Source organism: Patiria miniata, unplaced genomic scaffold, assembly GCF_015706575.1.
Source record: "Patiria miniata isolate m_02_andy unplaced genomic scaffold, ASM1570657v1 HiC_scaffold_3, whole genome shotgun sequence".
Classification (NCBI taxonomy): Eukaryota; Metazoa; Echinodermata; class Asteroidea; order Valvatida; family Asterinidae; genus Patiria; species Patiria miniata.
This window is the reverse complement of record NW_024037069.1, coordinates 9,175,882-9,201,483: the sequence shown is the minus strand read 5'-3', so window position 1 is coordinate 9,201,483 and position 25,602 is coordinate 9,175,882. Positions and strand designations below refer to the sequence as shown.

Sequence of the window (25,602 nt, the reverse complement as noted above, 5' to 3'; positions counted from 1 at the left end):
TCAATGTCATACATAAGTATGTGTACTTGCTCTTTCCTTTCCAGAAAAATATGAAAGAAAACACACTTTGCAGAATGTGGTATTGTAAAACGAATAAGAAAAACATCAAGATAATAAATTTATAATTGGTACCGTAACAGATTGCCTTAACTGGCTGTGTAGTTTCAACAAGTCAGAACCCAACAGTTTCAACGTTTTATACTCTGGCACAAAACGAGAACTTTGAAAGATAAAACGGTGTACAAGTCTATTCCTGCAGCGGAAGTGGTTAAAGAGAAACTTCAGCGCTGGTTTGATAATGATGTTATAAAATACCAGTAACTCCAGTCGGTGTGCAAACTAACCAGATAAAGCCAACAATATCGTAATCTCTGAACAACCTTGTATCAGGCAAGAGATGATACACCATATCAAGTGTTAATCTTTGCTAGTACATAGGTTAAGGTATAAAGTTACAACAAATCACTTGGGAATACCTGGGTGATCAACACATCCAGACATTTTATGGGCACACATAAAAGGGGCACAGTGGAACTCATTTGCATTTAACTGTTGCAGAGTTCTAGGGGATAACGATTGGCGGTCTTAACCTGAATGAGGTAGCGGTTTTAACCTGAATGAGGTACTGGTACACAGAACACCAATTCGTTCACCGGTGCACTTCACCTATCGGGGCAGCTGGTGCACACCAGATTATGCGTGGGCATTATAGGGTGATCCAGTTGGTGTCCCGTCCTTGAATGCTGTTTCCTATGCGTGATGCGTCTGGGACCATCTGGACTGGTTCCCAGGGGGTCCAACGATTTTTTGTATCGATGGGGCAGCACCTCTTCCCTATAGTGGCAACAGTGACCATTTCACAGCTATTCATTACTCCCCCCCCCAAAAAAAATGAAGCCTTCAAAATGCAATTTCTGTTTGTCATACTCGTACTTACTTAGCTACTGTTGGTCAACTGTTTTCAGAGATGCATCAGTAAGCAGTCATTTCCAAAACTGTAATATATTTGTCGGGTTCAGGTCGCACTTGTGGGCACATTAGAGTCTCTTAACTAGTTACTAACACCATAATGCACTGCATGCTTCTGTTGTTCATTGCTGAGACCCAACAATAGATCCATGGGCCTGGAAATAATCCGCTCTTTCAAGGCCTCCTGCCTTCTGGCGGATTATAACTTGCAAAAAAAAAAGGGTCCATGTGAACCACTACACAGGCTTGACGTCAAGAATCGATGGGCTGCATTCCCCGGGCTTTGTTCTTGCCAGCGGACAGGAGGGCGGCACAGAATAATTATAAAAAAAAAAGTATTGATTGTTACACCATTTAAAGCCTGCATCAATTCATATCTTGTGACGTACAAGACAGCACGGCCGATGATTGCACATGTTCAACTTGCAACAGACTCCCCCGAAACACACTCAGTTCATCACTCAATTTTATGCTTGGGAAAACTTCACAAAAAAAACCTTAACAGGTACTTTGAGCACACTCCTAGTACATTGACAGACCTATAGTGGTCCAGTTACAGTGCACATCCAATAACGTGATTAGGTAATTTTGACAAGCCGGGAGGAAAAGAGAAAATGAAAGAAGAGAACTTTTGAGAGGTAAAAAGGATTGGTGACCTCATAAATGGAAAGTGGCACATCACTTAACGGGATGACAATGAGTGACTTGGAAAGCTCTCATTGGATGATAAACAAATTAAAGTAATGGAGAATAGACGGACGTCAGATAAATATCAGGCTAGTAATCCACACAGGAGTACTGAGTTGGGGTCAGAGCTTTGAATATGAGATTCACGATGTAATCGAGTTCTACATGTCAAACTAAAAAGAAAATGAAAAAAATTAGGCTACTATAGGAAGCCTCTCACAGGGGTTTTTACTGCATGCATGTACCGGTACACATAAACGTGTTCACCCATCGATCGTGGACGTCCTATTGTCTCTCTTTTGTTTGTACATGTACTCTAACTTTTTAGGAAGACTCCCATATGTTTTGTACACGACCCCAATCGCGGACATATGCTGGGAATCATGGACGATATTGTTCTCTTTTGTTCTCTGGAAGTTTTCGTCCAAGCCTGCTAGAATAATTCTTTGACCTTACAATTCCCCAAAGTCTTTACATTTCTCCGTTTCATCTTACGTAGGGTCAGGGAACCAGACTACAAGAACACAATTGTTTTTTCTTGGTTTTTCCAGCATCTACAAGCCCAAAACCTGAAACAAGTCAGTTTAACAATATTTGCTATAACATACTAATCCTCTTATTTCTGAAAATTGCAGCAAAAGCAAATGTTGTACATTCCCTTTCAAGACAAAGTGGAGACGGATAGATGATCTACGTGTCAAAGTGTCATGCATATTTGATGAGGACTAATCAGTCCTCTCTCGTACTCACCTGGCGTTCCATTCTCTCCTCATCTTGGTTGTGCGACTGACGCGATCGGCTGCGCCTCGGCGAGGAATTCTCCAACGCCTCCGAGTGACCCCTGACGGTGGGGCCATCTCCCTTCTCGCCGACGGAACTTGTGACGTTGTGACGCCCTTTGTCCGATACCCTGTCAAAGTGGTGCAACAGAAAGACTTGATTAGAAATTTTCAGCTGATTATGCAGCTCTGTATACTGAGTTTTGTGTAAAAAAAAAAGTTACAATAATCGCAAGCACTTTAGCTATAATCAATTCGGTAGGTATTTCTTTACTGTTCGAATGGAGTATGTGATTATAATAATTTAACATTTTGAGAGTGGGCCTTTTTCCTTCTTGTGACACATCAAAATATGACTTTGGACTTCAATCATTTAATTCTCGCATGATTTTGTCACTTCTTGTAATTTTTTTTTAACAGTACCATATTTTTGTCACTGTATTTTCCCCCCATAAAACTCCTGACCAAAATGTAGGCGTACATGCACAGTGACTTTATTTTTTTTTGTTACAATATCTGCATAAAAATGCCCAAAATGTTTGCTTTGCTTGTTTGGCAGCACATTTTCCCCAAATATATTATCCATCTCCTTTGCTCTGATGCGTTGCCATCTCAGACCCTTACTAATCTTAATTACAACACTTTTTTGACACTCATTTTAGACTCCACTATGTGAAATTAGCCAACAATACTTTCAGAAACTTGACACTGTCCACCAAAACAAAGAACCTCAACAAAAACCCAGTAATTATACTTCTTCCCCAAAAATCCTTGAAGAGAAAGATTTCATTTTCAAAAGAAGGGGGAAAAAAGAACTAAACAATATAAAACTAAACCCTTGTTAGAGGAAATACATGGAGCCTATTACATGTAGACCTCTATCCTATCATTCACTAATCTTACAGTATTATTTGATGAAGACAACAAGATGGAACCATTTGAAGGTTCCAGGAATCAAATTGCCAACACCAATTACTTCTTCAAGGAAATCCTTCTTGATGAAACTCCTGCTGACTTCTCACATTTTCACCAGGGCAGGTGTCCTTAATGATTAATCACGCCTGATCTTTAGCTCATAATAACTGCATGAACAGGTATCAGACTTTAATTGAGGCTCATTTAAAGTGCCAGTGTAAAGTGTATTTGGGTACTTTCATTTATCTTGAGTTCATTATTGTCATTATGTCGAGCATACTATTGTGGTGAGAATACATACACAGAGGGTAAAGTTATAGTCAGGCAATTTCCAACTGTTTGTCCAAACAAATCTTCTTTCAAAATGATTTCAAATGAAAGCTTATATACTGAAATTTGTATCCTTGTGGAGTCATTTCTTTGTTCTCGTGTAAAAGTTTCCGAGTTTGAAAGTGAAGTTTCAAAATGCTCCAATTTTAACCAGAATTAATTTCCCAGGCTGAAATTCAGATTTAATAGGCCTATCCCTTACATAAAATACTTCAATTTGTGACAGATCAACCCACCTTGGAAATTCCTAGTTTTTGAGTAAAATCCACATATCGATTTCGTGATAACCTTGTGGAGACGTACCGGTATTTACCTAGAAATTGCCCTGCGGAGACGTATTCAATCTTGTGTTCCCTATTGTGCACATGTCTCCAGAGGGTACCATGTAACAGATCATACATACCGGTACATGCACATGTACAACTCTCAAAATACCTAACAAATTTTTGATTGGGACACATACATACATGTACATGTAGATGAAAACAAGTTAAAGCAGTGCTCACCAGGAATATTCCTGGTGAGCACTGCTTTAACTTATTTGCATCCTATAGGCCTACATACTACTTAAAGTACAGTGCTACACAGTTCAGCTTCATCATATTAGATATATTGCCGTAATTAGAACTAAAAAGATTTATCTCTGACGAGCAACGCAGGGATTTATGATTGTGATCATTAAACTGAGTACCGAGGCAATCTTGCTTTATTTTCATTCCCTGCCTCTTTTCCACTGTCCTCACAAACAAGTTGCAGACGAGTAACCTTCGTGGCGATCTGCAGTCATGCATCAAAACCTGTGTAGCAAATGCTAACTTAACACCCTGAGCTACATATCCCCCCCCCCCCTCCTCCTTGTAAAGGGAATCCTTGCAATCAACTGGAGCCGCAACAGCCAAAATTAATTTCATCTCTAACAACCAGTGACAGGTATCACATTAAGGCATTAAATCCAGCAGAAAGCTCACAGCTCCCCTTACTGGATGCTCCATATTCACTCAAATTCATAAAACCAGAGTGCGACGACGGGCCAGTTGTTCCGTGCACGATCCTCTTCACAGGTTTTACGTCTGCGGAAACGGGACGAGGCAAAATATTTTTGGGTCGAGTGTACTGTTTACTTAGTCCGGTAAATGACTGGCTTGATTGCGGGCACGCATGTTGACACTGCAAAGGACCTTTAGCTGGTATTCACCACTCGGCAACCAATCAGTGCAGGCCTGCCTTGTAAAAATACCGAGGATGGGTTGTTCTTAATAAGACAAAGGTCATTCCAATCTGGTGCTCTCCTCTAGGGTGGCCTTGTGAATTTGTTACGTGAGGACTACTGCATTTGTAAACATCAAAACCCTTAGAAATCATCTTAATATGGCCCTGGACAGTGCACGCATTGCATGTACATGATTTATACGCACGTTTATCAGCCAGGAGACATATTTTATGGCCATAATAAAGCTCTACTGTCATGCAACATTAGCCATGTATGATTTTTATGCTCATGCAACACATCATTAGGGACCACAAAAAAAAAAAAAAGACAAAAATAATGATCACCACTTTGACGGGATGCATCCGAGTCACGAACGTAAAAGTAATCCTCAATGATATTACAAATTGCCAATCACTTGTTACCACGATAACACTCATGTGTAACGAACCTGCATCCAATCAACGTCTGTTCAAAATATTTACAGTATATGTAGTAATAAATAACCCAGTGCTAAATGTCCATGATGTGCACATGTACCGGTACATGTACATATACCATCCATACTGTATCATTCAATTTTTATTACCGAGGACAATCATAGCATACACATGTATGCAGACCTGTACAATGTACATGTACATGTATGTAATATGAATATAGGGCGAGTCAGGAACAAAATGACCGAACTAGAATCCTTTTTTTTTACATGTAAATATGTGGCACGCACCATAATGTTACTGACTAAGAAAAAAGTGAACATTTTACGTAACTTGCACTCTTTTCCCAGGTAACATGTGTTTCTACATGTAATTTAATAAAAAGATGACACAATTCAGCTGTCCACTACTGATCATTTATCGTTCTACGAAACGATGAATACCCATTAAATACAATGAAACACCCCCCCCCCCCCCCACCATGAATAAACGAAAGCTTGCAAAGGAAAACAGACCAAAATGGCTATCAATATTTCAGGGGAAAAAAAAAAGTTGACTTGCTCCTCATATTCAAAACACAAAATCTGACACTAGTGACAGTAAACTATACATGTAACGTTTCAGTCTTGACTCAAATGATTAAATTTTTTTATGTATTTGAATGCCTGTGTGTAATCTGTAATTCTCACTCAGCTGAACAGCTTCCAATGGCATTCCATCGACACCTATAAAAATAGGTTCTTTTGAGTAAAACTTGCATTTACTTCTGATAGCAAGGATCAATTGCAGTTCTTAATTCTTTTTTTTTTCAGATGTGTGGAAGAATGCTCAAATTAAGACATACAGGTACCGTACCGCACTTCATCGGTGTATCCAATCTGATTGCCTTTTACACACAAAAAAAAACCATCATTAAGGCCAAAAAAAAAAATAAGTCGGTCTCTGGTCAGCGCGCGCGTCGATTTTAATCATGCGCGTCAATCTTTTTTTTTTCAAAAATGTTCCGCGGTAGCTCCAACATCTATTTCTCTATTCCGCACCTCCTCAATTTTTTTTTACCACTTAGAGCACCAAGGAATGGGAAATTGCACCAAGGCAAATGATCGAAAGCACCAAGGCAAATTATGGAGGACACCAATGTACATGAGGACACCAAAAAAGCAAAATAGTACCCACCTTGTCTGTACAATCCGAGCTAAAAGAAAAAAAAAAAAAAAAAAAAAATTAAAAAGCCGCGTGGCCGCGTCAATTCCGTAACTTTGGTCTGACCAGAGACCGAATATTTTTTTTTTTGGCCTAATCCAGGCCACTTTCTTTTGGTCTAACCCTGAGTGTGTGATCCCTCGTAAACAACCATGACAAGCCCCTCCCATTTTTCCATGGTTGTATTTTTTTTTATTTTTCTGCCTGGCTGCATCATGAACACCTTTGGTATACAATGTGGATTTGTATGTGGATGCTTTCTACTGGTACATGTAATTCATACATGTAATTATTTTTAGGTACTTTTACAACCTAACAGTTCGTGATACAGCATATGCTTTTTTTGTAATGTATTTTTTTTAATGTACAAGTTGTAGCTTTTTTATTTTTGTACCTGGCTACATCATGAACACCTTTGGTTCACAATGTACGTTTGTATGCGGATGCCTTCTATTTTTAGGACTTTTGAAAGCTATGTTGATGATGTGAACATGCTTTTTTGTAATGTATTTTTTTTTGTACTTAAAGTTACATTGTATGTGTAGGCCTACATGCACAGTAGCACATCGCTATATGAACAGAATATGGTGAATAGGTTCCAGTATGTAAATAATGAAATTGTAAATTAAATTTGAGAGACAATGGGGATTTTGTTCCAACTTCCAGCCACTTTTTTAGTACATGAATATTTCTTGTGTTCCTATATGCTGTAATTTTCCATTTTAGCCAAACTAATCTAAACTTTCTTTAAAGCAAATAAATACCAAAACATGACGAATTTCGCTCACGTAGTTTAAAGCACGACTTTATAGTTACTGAAAAAAAGACCCAACCCCCCCCCCCCAAAAAAAACTGTGCTACACATGCATGTAATTAACTGCGCCGTGACCCTTAATCCATGCGGCCCAATATCCAATGCAAAAAAAAAATCGTCTTCTGGCAAAATCTCGGCCAGGATTAAAAATGAGAAAAAAAAAAAAATCACCTCATCCGGAAAAAAATCCCACCCACACCCAGAAACCGAGATTCGGATGGTGGTCACGTTTTACCCCTATCTCTCGTTAAGATCTGAAGACGTCCCAGTAGACTGCTCAATGCCGGCCGTGCACTCTGTATCCTTAGACCGAGACCGAAATACTCAATTCCCTTCGCTAGCCGGGGGCAGTGTACATGTACATGGACGCGCATGTAATTCACAAACCAAAAAACAAAGCGGCCGTATTGCTTTTGATACATTAGCGTAAATTGCCTCTCTTTTTTTGTTTTGTTCAACACTCTCTTTGGATTGCATCAATTTACATGCGCTGCAAATGAAGGAATATTGTAGGAATGCAGAAAAAAAACAAATTTCCTCGAGGCATTGACAATCAGAATAACTGGGAATATTTTTAAAGGAGCCAGGGGAGAACGGTGAATGGTGAACCGTGGGTTTCGATGGAGGGGAAAACAGGAGGGGGGGGGGGAGGTAGAAATTGTTCGCCCATAGACGCCATGCTGGCAATAACTGTAATCATATCTAATTGGTTTTTGGTTTCGCGTTTGTTCTTTTCCGTTTGATGAAGAGGCGAGGGGGTGGGGGTGAGCTATGGAAAGTCCCTTTCTGCTTGCCTGCCTGCATGCTGATTAGCTTCCCCCCACCCCCACGGATGGAAATTAAGAAGTTTGGCTGAGAGTACTAATGCGCCAGTGGAGTTAAATGTATTTAGATTTACACTGTGTACATGTACATTATCCACATGTACTGGTACATGTACATATTTCCTTTATAATGCAGTCATCTTTGAGGTACATGTACATGTACATGTACAATGTACGTGGTTTTGTTCACCAGGCCGGGATGCGTATCGGTACATGTACATAATGTACCGGTAGGTGGAGTGCTGTGGCCTCGTGGTTAAGGGCATCAGATTTGTGGTCTGCGGGTAATTTTGCAGATTGTGGGTTCGAGTCCTGCCTGGGTCATGGTGCGTGTGCCCTTGGGCAAGGCACTTTGTCACTCATTGCTTCTCTCTACCCAGGAGTAAATGGGTACCTGTGAGGGCAGAGATGGTTATTGTGGTTGATTTATCTTCCTTGCGCCTAACAGGCTGCATCGAGCTGTACACTCCCCAGGGAGCTGAGATGGTATTTGGAATGTTTCATGGGCCCAATGAGCAGGGGTAATAATGATGTAGCGCCGTGAGCATCAGTCCTGGTGGGTACGTGCACTTTATAAATAGCCACAATTATTATCATTAGATCTCTTGTGCATTCATTTTTACATAATTAACACAACAAAAAAAAGATCCGAGATTGTTCCTGAATGTAAAAGGTACAAATGTGCCGGTATGAACTTTTGAATTGAAGCTACTTTGTTGCACTTCCAATAAACAAAATTGTCAATGTTTCTGATATCATCCTCAAGTAGCAATATGGACCCTAACCCCCTAGGCTCTTTTGGCTACGAACCACCGTCAATCCTGCAAAATCCTCCAATTGCCACCATGTAAAAATTGGATTCAGTCTCAATTAATCCTCCATAATCATCTGTTAGTCCTTGAACTTAGTTCATGAGAGGGGTTTCACCATTGCCTCAATCCTTCAAAATCCAGCAACAATCACTGTTAATGGGTTGAGGCAGTGCTGATGACATTCAGACGCAGTGCAGTGCGGATGATGTCCAGCCTAATGCAGGGCTCAATTATGCATGGCTGAACATTTATAAACAATGCAGGGTGCAGCCTTTGACCTGGACACAGTGCATCCTCCAAACTCAACCGACACCTTTTTTGCCATTCAGCCTCAATCTTCCAAAATCCTCCCACACTGCCTGGAGGATTACGAAAGATTGAGGAGGATTAGGGTCGACAAACTGCTAACTGTTATGATTCAATACCAGAGTCACAGATTAAAGCTTCACTTCTCATTCCTTTAATAACTAAACCAGCTACAGTACCCCGGAAAAGTCTTTAGATAAACATAATATTTTTGCAAGTCAAAACTCAAAGGTATTTTTAAATATCCTTTGAGATTATATCAACACACAGTGTAGCCCAGTAGCAACATAGTTGGGTTTTTTTTAAAGAGAAAATCTACCCTCCTGTGTCCAACAACAAATCTAATCAAAACATCTTTCAGGCATCATCAGCCGAGAATTGAAAATGTGATAAAACTCTCGAGTGAACCGATTTTTACCAGTTACCAATGCCAAGAAACCTAAATTAATTTTCCACCTCAATTTTTTTTTTTTTTTTGGAAGCACCACACTACAGTTTAAATACCCTTCAGGGCCCGGCTATCAATCGCCAACATCAAATCCATTCCCTGATCCGCGAGGGGGGGGGGATATTCATGAAATAAAAAAAATGCAAATAAATGTTTGGCTAGCGATGTCTGTTAAAGCAATGATACAGCCCTGAAGCGAGAAGTTAGAATCTCTTTGGAATCTTATTATATGATGGACGCCTCAGCGCAACTCCAATGAACCGTACACCGCACAGGAGTGGTTAATATAGTCGTGGCAAATCGGCAGAGTGCAGCAGCCCTTGGAGAGAGGGCAATTTATACCCCCGACTTGCCGTTGAGACTGTCGGGGATGACGGCCATGCGCACAGATATTGACAGAGTCATGGCGGTATTTATATCAGGCACGTGCAGCTATGTAGATAGGATCTCCTTCTTTTATATTTTTTAAAATAATTTTTGTTAAAACAAAGATGTCGGATTCTTAATCTGAGGAAGGGGGAGGGGCAAGGGGGCATTCCCCTCCCCTATTTCAAAATTATGTCTTTTGCCCCTCAACTCCATGCCCCATTGAATATGCAACCCCCCCCCCCCCCTTTTCCAGATATGCATTTTATGAGCATTGGCTGACCCCACCAACAAGTTTAAGTTAAGGCATCCAGATAAATTTAACAAATTCTGATGGCTAATATTTATTACTTTGAAGTAATTACAATTTTATCTCAATTAAAATAACTGCCATGGGTGGGGGGGGGGAAGGAAAATATGGCAGTTTATGGGTTTCATCATTAAGCAGTGTCATCACAGCGTGTGCCTTTAAATATTGTCTTTGCTCCTACCCGCTTAAAAAGAACAAGCCGTACAACATCTGCAACTTGGCTTTATATACAAACACAGCTGCATGTGACAGCATCCCCCCCCAAAAAAAAATTGTGCAGACTCGATTTCATGGCTTGTAATGGCCCTGATTTCTGCTAATTTTACACATGCATGTACCAATACATCGGGCCATTTTTGCTAAGGCTGAAATATCGGGCCATTTTTTTTTGTTGGTTGTATACATTTCAGGTCAATCCAGTCAGCAAGTTTGCAGCTGTTTCGCAGCAGTTTCATTAATTTTCATGTTCAAAGAAGTATAAACTATATGAAGTAGCAAATGTTTAGAGTTCTATAGAAAGCTCTGAACAAGTCGTTCATGAGAAACGAAAAATATCATTCCCTTCATGAAATGTAGCTTTGTTATTGTGGGTATCCATATAAAGTGTTTTTATAAAGCAATGGAGATGGTTTGTAGGTTTATTTCAACACGGACGCGTGATTTTAATCATTACAAAACTGAGTGTTGTTCACCAACCTGTTTTACTCCAACCTTTATACCTACCCACAGTAGCAACGCTACCTTACAAGAAGGGAACGGTATTTTGTATGCAAGTACAATTTAAACCTTGATGTGATCTGCAAAGTATTTTTTGCCTGGTTCAGCCATTAAAATGCAGTGAGAATGGACCTTAATGCCTTAGCACACAGACACTTCTTCCTAATATGCAACCCGAACAAAGCATATTAAAACTCTGTAACCTTTTCCTCAAAAGAAAACTATTCATGTTCCTGACCCCTTGCTCATGCGACATTATTGTCAGGTGGCGCTACTCAAAACTCAACAATAGTAGCCACTTCACAAAAGTGTTTTCACACATAATTACAGCAGACGTACATGTACTGAAGTGTTTTTCCGGGTGCTAATGGTAACACCAAAATAGTGTGCTGAATGGACGAGGTTCTCACGATAATGATGCTGGTTTTGAAGATCTCTGTCACACAAAATGTGTACAGGGCGAGTAAAAACATATAGCAAATCCAAATGGCATGACCAGTTTTTTTTTAATGAAGTTCTGCATACAGGTAGCACTTTCAAAATCATATGAAAGCCCCATTCACCTATAGGGACGTAGGCCTATGTGAATTGATTTTGTTTTGCTGAAAGAACACTAACATTTTTTTGTGATCCGTGGACAGAACTTGAAACCGTGGTTGTGTTTAAAATTCCGTAACTTGAAAATTACATGAGTGATTTGAATGATTCTTGTACTAAAAGAAAGCGTATTAATTGGGCTTTCATATCCTAGATTTTGAAAGTGCTACATGCAGAACTTCATTAACCAAATGGTCCAGACATTTGGGTTTCTTTTCTTTTTTAACTCACCCTGTATTGGTATTTAACTGCATAACAATTGGGATAATTTTGTTTTCGTTAAAAAAAATTCAATCTGAAGACTATAGTGTGAAACCCTCAGGATGACAATTTTAAGAATCAATCCAGAGTCAACAGCAGAGATGTACGGTACCGGTAGTGGAGTCCCTCACAAGTCCTTTAATCCCAATTCAAATCACAAGCTATTCATGTCAACTCTGACAAGGGCATTCCTTTGTTATTGTTCATCCATTGTTTCTTGAGACTAGACATAACTGAAAGGACTCACAAATCAATTACAACTGGACTTGTGATGGACTTAAAGCTATAGTCCATCATTTGCAGCCATCCGAAAAGTAACTGGCGTAATTATTGTTGAAAAACAAACTTGGTTGAAAGATAGTAAGGGAACTAAACTTCCTGTGAAATTATCTTTCTGGGAAGCTGTCATTTTGAAGTAATCAACGAAAGAAGGCCTTTCCAACGGTGCTTCTTAAGACGCACCGTAGGAAAATTTAAATTAGTAGTTCGTTTTGTTATTCGGCGAAGCGGGTGCAAGCATTGGCACAATGCACACGCGCGCGCGGTTGCTATAATTCGTCGGATCAGTGCGCGACGTCGCGTATAGCTGCAATTCAAAACAATTCAAAACATGATTCAGTAACTTTTGATTTGAAATTGAGATACTAGAATGCTGTTTTTCTCGGAATATACAGCTGAAGCTTAGCTGAAACTTCATCAGGTTAGTTGTTCAGTATCCTTCATTAGATTTTGAACACTTTTGTTGCTTCAAACGAACAAAATGCACAAATTACAAATGATGGACTACCGATATATCTTTAAGTTGTGATGGACTCGACTACATTCCTGCTCAACAGTGTACACAACTTACATGTACATGTACATCATACCGGTACATACACTTTTGTACATGTACATGTGGATCATTCCATAAATTTGGGGTCCAATTTTGTTCATGTCCCTGTTACATCTGATATAAGATTTTGTAAATTCGGGACACATTCTTAATGTCCTCTATCTCCAATGAGTGATTATATGTAAAGTAAAGTACCTGCCAAAAAAATAAAAGAATAGTTTGAGTCACACTACATGTAGCATGGCAAATTATACAGGTCAGGTGTAACCAGGACACAAAACACGTCACACTTTTGGACCAAAAATTTATGGAATGGCCTACGTACAAAAAAATGTACATACATACAGGTACATGCGTTCTATTCACATAAGAGTAGAAAAAAACTAAGGGACTTACCTTGGAATCCTTATAAATAAATGCTCATTCAACTAGAAACAAGTGTCTAAGTAAACAGTAAATGTTTGCTGTTTTCTTTTTCTCCCATCCACTCCTTCAAAAAAAAGGAGAGGTGATTCCACGTGCAGTGCCAACCGGATACATCTTGTACTTTGCCTAGGCAAAAATCCTGACTGCACGTGTAGCTAGCTGGAGCAGCTTTCAAGCCAATCACGTGCTCACTTGTCACACATGCATGCCTGAATATACTCCAGCCAGCACGTGTAAGAGTGCTCCAAAGCCCGGCCCGTTGAAAGAGAAAGTGAAAGAAATGCGGGATATCTGTCCACCGCGCCAAGGATGGCCGGCCACAAAAAAATAACAACTCCATGCTGAGATCTGCTCGTTCAGAAGGGTGATTTGGAAAAGAAAAATGGGGGGGGGGGGGTTTGAGATGGACTCTTTCATTTTAGGAAAGGTACACAGCATTCTCCTTCTGTGTGTCACGGATGATGACTGCTGTAATAAAATTCCAACAATCTGGTGCGATTTCTTTGGAACTGCGCTTTGTCATCAATGCGGAAACTGTATGAAAAGGGAGTTTCAGAAATTAAGTGCACCATTTTTTGAACATTTTAAAGTTTTTTTTATCAAGGTCATATCTATTCAGAGGAGAACAATACTGAACGACTGCAAGGTCATCCAGAGCTGTAAAGGTGTACTTGGCACATGACATGAAAAGACTTTTTACAAAAATAGTCAACACCTATATAAGTACATGTACCAGTAGCAATACGCAAGCAAAGATATTGGTGCTTTTCCCTAAAATGATAAGTCAAATAGTTTGGTGTTTGATGTATGGAAATGTATAATACAATAAATGCGTGATATTTTCTATTGATCTCAATGGGTAATATTTTTGTCACTGATGCAGCCTTTCTTCTTAACTGATAATGGAAAGACGGAGTCTATATTACTTGAGGTTTTTATGATCATATTTAAGAAATTCTCCTTATAGAGTGTAAAATGTTAGGCCTACATGTATATTCCAAAAAATTAGTGATTTTATTATAATGTCAATTTCAAACAAATGAAACTAGAAGTACATTCAAATCAACAAAACCTGTCAGCATTTTTTATGATTCCTGCTAACTCCAGAGAATGTACGTGAAACTCAGCCATCAATGCACAGAAAACAAAGTAATTTATGCAAATTTTGGCAGCTTAATATTTCAAAGAAAGTCAGTTGCCTCACATGTCCCCTGTCTGACCCCTCCATATGAATGTGCTGGTGAAACAGCACTGTCCATATCCACATAGATGAATGATTAATGTTTCGCACAATGCTTGTTATTTGAGATGAGATGTCAGCCTACCCCAAAAAACACAACTTGAAAAAAAAAGAGAGAAAAATTCCGACCTCTTGCTGTTTGGCCAACCCTTAAAACCAGCTGGGGTGTTTCATTTTGAAAAGTGGGAACATGAAAACTGGCAAAAAAAATGGACTTTCATTTTCTTCATGTTTGGTACTTTATTGCATTCCAACACATCCCTTTCATTTTCCCCAGAGACCATGACGGAATAAAGAAAAACACTCTTGGGCGCCTCCAGGTTTGCAAAAGACCCACCAAAAAGTATACGTTTGGTGTATTTCTCAAGAGAAGCATTTTAATTCTTTTTGGAAGTTTTCCAAGTTCACCAGAAGGGCACGCCGCATTGTTTTGTGGGCAACATCTAAGCTTCTACATTGTACATTAACAGTGATTCACATGCACGTTTCCAACAAGAACTGTCACAGCTGGGCATTTGCTTTAGAAAGGAATCTTTGCCAGTTGTTTAGATTGGTTTTGATGACATTGTGCAGGACTTGAATTTCATTATCCAAATGAAAAAGATAAATAAAACTCAGCAGGGACAGACATACATGTATGCCTCAGTGCTTACTCATCCAGTTGCTTATTGTACATTTGTACAGCGCTAGAGCAATGTCTTTTACTTTGTGTGCAAAAAATACTCTGCGGTATAAAATTCAATTCACTTTTATCAAACAGCGTACCTGTTATTATAGAGAGGAAAAAAATTAGATTTCAATTACCATAGTACAAGAGACAACAACAAAAGCTTGTGACAGGAATGCCGCAGACAATTCAAATTTTTCTTCTTAGTTTCCATGGTGATGCAGTCATCGCCAAACAAAAGGAGTCCTACGCAGAAGATTTTAATTTCATAAGAGGGAAAAAATAGACAAAATATAAGAGGCAGGCGAATTTGTAATTCTTGTGTGCTTTTTCACCAGGCGAGCTCCATGATAAACCAGGGAGGGGACGGGGAATAGTACAGATGCCTACACTGCAATACTACTTCTTCTCCGGATCCAGCGACTGGTTAAACACACACATTGGTGCAGTCTATACACACTCCAAAAAGGCCTGCATGCGAATTGCCTTGGGCAAAAACGCTGGGTGGCTGTTATAGCATTTGTTTGTCAGACTGATTTCATTTTCTCCCTCTTCTGTTTTTTTTTTTTTATCCTGCGAACTGCGTGAGGAAGTGTCAAATTTAGAACCCAGCGTCACATTGCTGTGACAGAATTATATATTTATCAGGCTGGGGGTGCAGTGTGGGTGTTATTATACTACAGTTACATCATGGGAGCAATTGGGGGGGGGGGATTTTCTTCTTCTTCAAGGGAAGTAACGGATCAATCAATTTGTTACCGAGAATCTCCAAGGCGAACAATACATGGTGGCGGTTCAGGGGAACTCAGTGGGGAAGTCCAGGTTGATGTAACTACACTCCTCCATTGAGGATCCTTTATTCAGGAGCCAATGCGAAACTGTTTTGAAACTCGTCCAATGTGTGTGTACAAGGACTGAGATGGGTATTATTACTGTCTGACAAAGACTGATGCATAATAGTAGGATACGGTACATGTACCATTAAATTTTATCATATCACTTGGCTCAACTGTACAGCTACATGCATATAAGTGTATGTATGCATCCTATCCAAGTATTATGTAAGCATGGGCGTCGCGAGGGGGGGGGGGGGGCAAGGGGGGGCGCTTGCCCCCCCCCCCCCCCCCCCCCCCCCCCCCCCCCCGGAAAAGAAGAAAAAAAAAAAAAGGAGAGAGAAAAAAATAAGAGAGAGGCGCGAAGTCATAGTGGTGTAAATTTAATGAGTTGGGGGGGAGGGGGATGTCCCTGCCCCCCTCTAAAGCTGAGAAATCGAGAATATGTTCAGAAATACAGGAATTTTTTGGGGAAAATATGTTTTGCCCCTCTCTATAAAAAATCCTGGCGACGCCCGTGTATGTAAGATTTTAAATGCAGTGGAAAGCAGCTTTTAAATGCAACTTGCCTTTTCCTAGATACACCTCCCCCAACCCATCAAACCCCAACAGCATGTTTTGTTGGAATCTGTCAAGATGGGTTATAAAGGTGACCCTATACTGACAGTCTTTTACATTGGGTTGGCACACCTCCAGAATCAAAGTCAAAAATACATGTATGTGTGTGCAGTTTCCCATGGAATTTGCCAGGATTGGTAGGCCCCTATATATGGTTCCTAGTACCGTAAATCATGCTAGGGAGTTAGGGTTAAAGGATTAAAATGCTTTGATGAGTCTACTGAGACAATCTTCCTGGATTTTGTTTTACTTATATGTTTATTTTTATTTCATCGTACATGTAGGTGTGAAAACTACTGCACATATATGTACATCAGCATCTTAAAATGAAAGCAAAAAGCATGTGTGCAGGGACTGGAACTCTAGACAAAAGGAATTTAGAGATTTTTACCCTGGACTGAAACAAGAAATTATGGCTAATAAGTCAAGGCTAAGCTTCTGAAGCGCTACAAAATGTGACTACATGTACCAGCAGGTGAATGTGCTGATACTTCCACAGCAGTCTGATTAAATGCATGATTTACTTTTACACCATATGTTATGCATATAAATTTATATGTACCTGCACATGTACCATTTGGTTTTCATTACTCGTAAAGTCAATGTTTTTTGTGAATAGCTGCATGTTCATGAAGATGCATGTATTTTATTTATACCGGGAAGTCTCCATTTTTTAGGGACATTATACTCTGGTGAATTTGTTTTAGAAAGTCTGATATTTACCAAATTTGGAGGAAATTTTTAACAACAATTGATGCCATTTTAATCATTTAAAATATATATAGCCTATGTTGGTGAAGGGCAAAACCAAATATAAAATGTACATCTCCCCGATGCAACTTCATCTTATGAATAGTTCGGTTGTGGTGTCTGTTGCTATGCCAGATATGGGCCAGACATCCAGCCCTGGCGGACTCGGTGATCGTGTGGTGGGATGTCTGCACTTAGGGCAGGGGACCATGGGTTTGAGTCCCACCTGATAGCAGCTCAAAAAATCATCCTGCTTCTCTGTTAGTTAGTTAGTTAGTTAGTAACGTTGACATTGTCTATTGCTCCTACATGTTTTGACCGATTAAACCCAAACTTTGTCAAAAGTATCAGTAGCCCAGCCCCAACATGTCAAATGACCAAACTTGGGTCAAAGGTCATCATGGGGTAAAAAAAAAAGTTTATTTTACTCAAAACGCTACTACTTCAAGAAATTACATGGCACAAACACGTGACTCGTGCATGAAACACAAATTCGTTGGCCAGCAGCTTCCCAGATATTTCTAATTGAGCTTGATTTCCTGCAAAGCCCACGGACAACAAGCTGAGTACATGTACGTGTATACAGCACAAACTGAGAGTTGGACAAGTGCAAAAGCCTCTCGAACAGTAGAAAATGATTTCTTTTCACGCATGTACTATGTACATTGTACCTCATCTTCTTTTTTTTTAATTCAAGCAGGGAAACATTTCCATAAGTACAAATACAAAAATGTATTAACGAGTGCTAGTGCAGGAAATTATTTTCTTGCAAGTATGAAGTACGAGTACCGGTACATTCTCATACAAGTTACGAGTACGAAAAAATGTACTCAAGTATGAACTGAGTACGAGTATTATGAGTTTGAGTACAAGTACACTACAGGCATTATGAATACGAGTATTGATGCACACATGTACATCCACAGAATCACCTATAGTGATTCACCTACACTTGCTGTGCTGTGTTAAATTTCCAGTGACTGCACTCTACATCATTACATTTACATGATGTGCACATAATTTGCGACACAAAAAAAGTGAACAAAATTATCCTTTTATTCCCCTGCCTGTTAGTATTCATACATGGTAATAGTCCATAAACATCCAAAGCCGACACGAGGTTCAGTGCACTTTCGATGTACAGCAGGATATGTTTGTGAATTTCTCATTTATAGAACTGCAGTGTGTGTATGTGTGTGATCATATCAAATTATGGGCGACCATTTGCAATTGATGCCTTTCACAGGGAATTGTAAGGGTTTGCAATTTTCAGAGCAATTCATCAACTTTGGGTAAATGCTTCTGTGTAATCAATCATTCCGAACACCAGTTCGACAGCATGGTTATAGTCAAAATAGAAAAGAGAACTTTTCACCATAAATTTCTTTATAAATTCAAGATGTACATGGGAGCGTTAAAACAGGTGTAAATTGAGTCCTCAAATTGCATTGTTGTTAACACAAATTTGAGATATTTACCATAATTTTGTATATGTGGTGATTTTTACTCCTCTACATCATATAAATTTTGACTCCTCTACATCATGTAAATTAAACCAGCTATTTACAGAAACCAAACAATTTCTGAATAAAAAGGATGGAAGACGGTTTCTGACATGTCAAATTAATAACAGTGTTGCGATTCTATCTTGTCATCTACATTTAAAGGGCAATTAGTGGACACGGCTGAAAAGTGGAAGATGTATGAAATCTTCAGAACTACAAGAACCACAAGCTCAAATGGGTATCAAATTAAAGGGAAAACAGACCTGGATTGAATGGTGTCCCAGTGAGTTGGAGTGTACTAAAATGTATGTTTTGGTCAAAAAAATGGGTTTGGGTCTAAAATTTTGGATTTTAGGTAGACATTTTGGCATCTTGTTTTCACATTTAAAATGCAAGTGTTATACAAAGAGAAAGATTTCATAGTTGATTTTAGTGCAAATGTGTATATTTGTACATTTCAGAAAAGCTGTCATTTTGTACACACTTGTACAGGTAAACCTTTGGTTATTCCGTAACGGTAAGCCCATAACGCTTTACTGACTTACATTTTTCTCATGTTTTACCTATTTTATTGACCAATCTTCAAGTGAAAGGTAGTCAACAAAGCTAAAGGAATACAGAAATAGGAAAAGAGACTATGACTATGCTAAACTAATGATGGCTTTTTAAAATGCACAGAATTTGAGTGATATGCATATGACCAAAACCCATGTCCGTCACTCTATTAACGGCAATTTCAAAAACTCATATCAAGGTTGGAAATGTTTGTGTTTTAGAAAGTGAGTATCGGTAGCAGTTTTTTGTCATTAATAGGCGAAATTATTATAAACTGTATATAATTTTTTTTTAAATATGAAAATGGCTTGTGTTTGTCCCTCAGTAACGCTTGGACCTGTCCTAAACATGCCTACCGGTATGAATGTTTAAGAACAAAGATTATACATTTAAAAAATCTGCGCATATGGTATCGTCTTAATATCAAAATAAGTGAAAACTGCAAATGCAGGTTTTTGCTAGAGCCTGTGGGGCATCTTTTCACACGCTAGAACATTTATGGCTATCTAGGAAACCAAATTTTATGTAGGCCTAAAAGTATGTAAAATCTTTAAGCCCCAGAAACCTGGAAGCTCTGTTTTTTTAATGAAAGGCAAATTTGGACACCCAAGTTTTCAATCCCTGCTGTAGACTGCCATGCTTTCTACTGTTCCAACCATGTACTACAGGGAGGAAATTGCCAACAAGTCTCCTGGATCACCATGCCTGCCTGTTTACATGGATCTGTCAATCACCTCCTGCTGGATGTGAAGTGGTAATTAGACCTGACAAACACCACTGATTACTCCCCACCTCAGTGCTAGACCCAGGGGATCATTTATTTCTCCTCTGGATTGGCTGGCCTCAGTTGACCTCCATGTCCCCCCTGTGTATTCAGGACAGTCCACAGGCAGACATTGCCAACTCCATTCCAATTTGTACTATCACACATGGAGAGGAAATTGTGCACAAAAACATATGGCAGAGAGTCTGCTGGTACAAGTTGAATTTCTACAGACTCTTGTCACTGATTCCTTCTTTGGAGAGCCACAGAATTAAAGCTATAGTCCATCATTTGCAGCCATCCGAAAAGTAACTGGCGTAATTATTGTTGAAAAACAAACTATAGTTGAAAGATAGTAAGGGAACTAAACTCCCTGTGAAATTATTCTTTCTGGGAAGCTGTCATTTTGAAGTAATCAACGAAAGAAGGCATTTCCAACGGTGATTCTTAAGAAGCACCGTAGGAAAATTTAAATTAGTAGTTCGTTTGTTATTCAGCGCAGCGCGCGCAAGTATTGGAACGACGCACATGCGCGCGCGGTTGTTATAATTCGTCGGATCAGTGCGCGACGTCGCGTATAGCTGCAATTCAAAACATGATTCAGTAACTTTTGATTTGAAATTGAGATCTTAGAATGCTGTTTTTCTAGGAATGTACAGCTGAAGCTTAGCTGAAACTTTATCAGGTTAGTTGCTTAGTATCCTTTATTAGATTTTGAACTCTTTTGTTGCTTAAAACGAACAACATGCACAAATTACAAATGATTGACTATAGCTTTAAGAAAAGATTTGATTCTTGTGAGACTTGATTCATGTAGTGGACACTACACAATCTATCAATCTTATGCCAGGTGGCCAAGATTAAACTGCTAACCCCTGAACATGAATGTACATGTACACTGACCTTCACACATAATACAGCATGTCCCTCCGGTTTTGGGATTTTAATATCTGATTTTTGCAACCCCATTCCCCCTAAGCACCATTTATATCAGAACTTTCAATAATCCATCAATAAATATCGAAAATCCAGATTTCGAGAATATTCGATATCGATTATCCCATGTAAAAGTTAAAGAACACAAAGATGACACTTTGATAAAAATACAATAAGTAAAAAAAAATAAAAACATTTAAAGTCACATTTTTCCACGGTTTTCTCTGGAGCACATTGCTCAAACTTTTAAAAATAAATCTCAGCACTGAGAGTTTCTTTTGTCCAGAAGGGGGAGGGTGGTTTCTTTTGAGGTTTTACATTGGGGGAGACCGCAAATTCCAGTGAACTCAGAGCACAAAGCAACGCCACTTGCCATTTCGCGATGTTTTCTATTTTGAGTCACAAGCACAAGTTGCCGCCAAGTTTTATTTCATTATACAGCAAAGCTTTGCAAAGGTTAACCTTTGCAAATGTTAAACACAAGTAGAAGCACAAACAGGAGATGTATTTTGACAATAATTTGACGCATTTTCAATACGATGTGTATACATGTATATTTTGATGTGTATATATTTTGATATGTTAAAAAAAAATTGATATCGGCGATTTCGATATCAAAATAATATTGAATAATGGAGTAGGCTAATATCGATATATCGACAGTGCTTATTCCCCCACCCCCCAAAAATAATAAATAAATATGGAAAATGACAATATTGAAGAAAATTAAAAGTGGAGAATCAATCGTAAACACATCTGTACTACAATCTGTTCGTGCTTCTGGAATTGGCATCAAACAAAATGCAATGTAAATGTCTTCATGGTCATTTGCTCTTTGTGGTTTTTTTTCTTGGTTGTTGGAAGCAACAAAATTTATCAAAATGTTTAGCAGCGCATAAAACTAAACTAACCCTAACCCTGCTGAATCCAACAGGATCTAACTATGTCGCATACCCGATGGAGCCTGTTGGATTGAGCAGTTAACCCCTTGTGTACATTCCTCATGCAAAATGTTGGATTCAGCAGGCAACTGAACCACATTAACGCATTGTCAGACTCCGTTGGATTCAGCAGACAACTGAAAATGAGGCACAGTGGATTGAACAGGAAAGTCCGGTTGGACTCTGTTGGTTTTTAGGGTAGTCCTGAGGAAGTACTAGGGGGTTAGGGATAGCTATTAGTGAAATTTTAGCTGTGGCTATGCTATACATTTAAGAAAACACACAAAACATCCACAATTTCTTGGACTCGTGACTGGATTCCGTTGCTTACTCAGGTAAAAACAATGCCCCCATTTTAAATCACCTCAGTGATTTGTTTTTCTTTCCAACGATACAATTTCAGGCGGAATCATTTCACAGCGTGTTTGGCACCATATCCCTACCTTCACTTCGAGCAAGGTTTTTCTCCTTTGAATCAGTAGGTGTGTCTCCGGCTAAATTAATACTAATGTTCCTACGTCCCTTTAGATATATGGTCCCTAAAAAAAAAACCTAATGAACTGTTCTTAACTAATTTGATTCAGCTGAAACAATTCAGATCAGTGAGCTCATACCAGTACCTACAACAAACCAAAACGAAATCCTAATTTTCTTTCTTTTAATTTTGAGTTATTGTAATGCAATTAAGTCACAGTTTAACAAAAAATATGGCCCTGCCATCAGGAATTTTCATCGGTTCCAACTCAGTGCCCAAATGATGCCACTGGCAATACTGACTAGTGTCTCTGCAGCTGTCCGAGTGTTTAAAGGGAATATACAACATTTGCAAACATCGAAAAACAAAACTACCAAGTTTTTGCGAAATACCTTAATAGGATGTTGGTAAATGACAGTCTAAAGCATCCTGTAAAATTATGGCACCTGGTATACTGTCATTTTCAAGAAAAGTGGTATTTTTGTATCAATTTCCAACGCTGATCGGCCGATCAGCCTTGGAAACAACTGGCTTTTTTTCAAATACCGGCCCCAATTGACCATTGCACTTGTTTGCAATCGATTACAAACCTATGAACGGGTACGAGCCAGCTAGAGTGGTTCCCTGACCTTACAATTCCCCAATGTATGTAAACTGCTCTGTTTCTTCTTATATGGAGTCAGGGAACCAGACTACAGGAAAATGATCGTTTTTCTTGGTTTTTATAGCATTTTCAAACCTAAAACCTTCAAAAAGTCAGTGCATCTATATTTGCTTTATATTTCCAACCCCCCAATTCCATCCATTTCTGAAAATTACAGCAAAAGCAAATGATGTATATTCCCTTTAAGTCTTGTTCCGCTTTGGTGACAGGGGATGATATAGGAAACTACTCAAGCAAAGCAAAGTCAATCGCGTCAGACACGGTAAAATCAGCGTTTAAAATTAACGAACAGTGGCATCTCGATAAGTCCAACCACAGGGGAATTGGCTTAAATTTTGAGTTAAGCAGAGTTTTGAGTTATCCAATGGATTTTCTATTCAACAATTGACAGGAATACATTTTTACTTTGAGTTAGAAGGGCTTTTGCATTAACAGGTTTGAACCTAACGAGATTTCACTGTAATATGATTCTAAGGACAATGAAAAAGTGAGTGTTGGGAATACCGGTAGTAGTAAAATATTCCCTGTTCGATCAGTCACAGACAGTCAAAAATTTCTTCCACTTCCCCTGCCATGCAACATACAGACCAGTAAAACAAAGTCGGATGACATTCATGCCAACACTGTAACTAGTCAAATTCCATCAACAGACAAAAAGGTAACTGCTTGGTACAACTGCCATGTAGTAAAAGAGTGGCTCTGTCAATTTACAAAGGAATTCTTAACTGTCAAAAACAGTCACTTAATTGATTTTGACTGCTGTGAGTGTGAATGTAGCTGAGTTTGCCAGCCAGAGAGGGAGGGTTTCAAAGACCTGGTCACTTAACAATGAAGACTTCTCGACAATGTTAATCAAAAAAATAACCGGGCTTCCCATTTTTTTCCACAGAAGATGCCTGATCTATTCTACTATAGAAAATTACAGTAGGCATACACATGTCTACTAGTCATGTAGACTACAATGTCTACTACAAAATACATGTATAAACTCCTTTAAAATTAATTAAAAAACTAAAAAAAAACCACATTTTGAATAGCAGAACACAGACATCTCCTCCAGAATGTGAAACTTAAGACACCAAATCTGCTCACACATAAATGACCTAGATCACGTTTGAGCTCTTAGAAAACGCTCACAGTACAGTATTTGTTCAGACAAACATGGCAAAACGGTGTGTACCGGTAAATGTCGAAGCCCAAACAGAAAAAAATCACCCCCTGCCTTCAGTAATATAGTGAAAATGCAGTAATATGCGGTCGGTCGTATAGCCCTTCCATGGAATTGCCCGTCACACTTATGGCATGCCATGCCAAAACCTCCCCCTGAGGACCGGTCTGTACACGTGAGACAATTCTACTGAATTAAATATGCCGCCTTCAGGCTATGATAGGCAGCGAGGGGAAAAAAAGGGGGGGAAAAAACTCTGCCGTAAAAAAAAACCAGTGTAATAATCGACTTGGGGAATATTGGGAGGTTGAGGCCTGCCCATGGGTTTGGTGTGCATTTAGGCATAAAAGGGAGAAGGATTTAGCTGCAAGTACATAGTGGTCGTGCATATATGAGAGAGCCACGGTGAAAGGGTTTACGGGATTGTAAAAAGAGGGATTTAGAGACAAAAAAATTTGATCGAACTTTCACCTCTTTGCAATCGGTAGGTACAATGTAGGTTTATCATTTAAACACTGCAAGGGCAATGCATCTGGTGCCCGGTTCATTCCATTATGTGAATGGAGTCCTCAATGTACTCCTTTACATGTACCGCTATGTGCACATAGTCGCTCGTCTTGAGATCAGTCACATCTTTTGAATATTCACATCGTAAAAATGCTATTCTGTTATTCGCTGGATGATTGAATAGTCCGTATCTCTCAGTCCTCGGATCAAGCATGGGGAGAAATCTCATGGGGTGTTATGGATAAGCACACTAATTGCTATCACAATCTGCTATTAATCCATCATGCATGCCAGTAAAAGATGTGATCTTGATTGATGTGTGACATGGGTACCTTATGCACAGTGTAATATTTACAGAAACTCCACCATAAAACAATCTTCACGGCTCAGTGCCATGCACAATGCACCTGCGTGCACAACCTCCCGTTTATTAGAAAGGTTGCGATGAAAAACTAACATCCATTTATTACTGGTTGGGGACTGTATGAAAGTTTGCATATATACATGCATACATGTACAGGTACCGGTAATGTCATTATTTTTCATTCAGCATGGATACTTGTTAAAATATAAGCAGGCAAGATACAAAACGCAACGCAACCCAACCCAATTTGCAGTGCAAGGATGTGTGTAAACTTGTCTAACATTTTTCCCACCTATATGTTGTAAACTTACCGGGGTCATGTACAAAAAATGTTTACTTGACAGGCATACAAAAAAGTTCATTGAACAAA

At 39.1% G+C, this 25,602-nt stretch overlaps 1 protein-coding gene across 1 annotated transcript in view; it reads right to left on the bottom strand.

The window, feature by feature from the left end:
* The window catches only part of LOC119736436, a 54,583-nt gene extending 44,444 nt beyond the window's left edge, over positions 1-10,139 (bottom strand). Inside the window, exons 1-2 of the mRNA XM_038210455.1 lie at positions 10,077-10,139; positions 2,407-2,631 (exon numbers count right to left, since the gene is read on the bottom strand). Coding sequence (XP_038066383.1) covers positions 2,407-2,631; positions 10,077-10,139 — 288 coding nt within the window. The remainder of the gene's footprint in view (positions 1-2,406; positions 2,632-10,076) is intronic.
* Between the last annotated feature and the right edge of the window lie 15,463 nt (positions 10,140-25,602).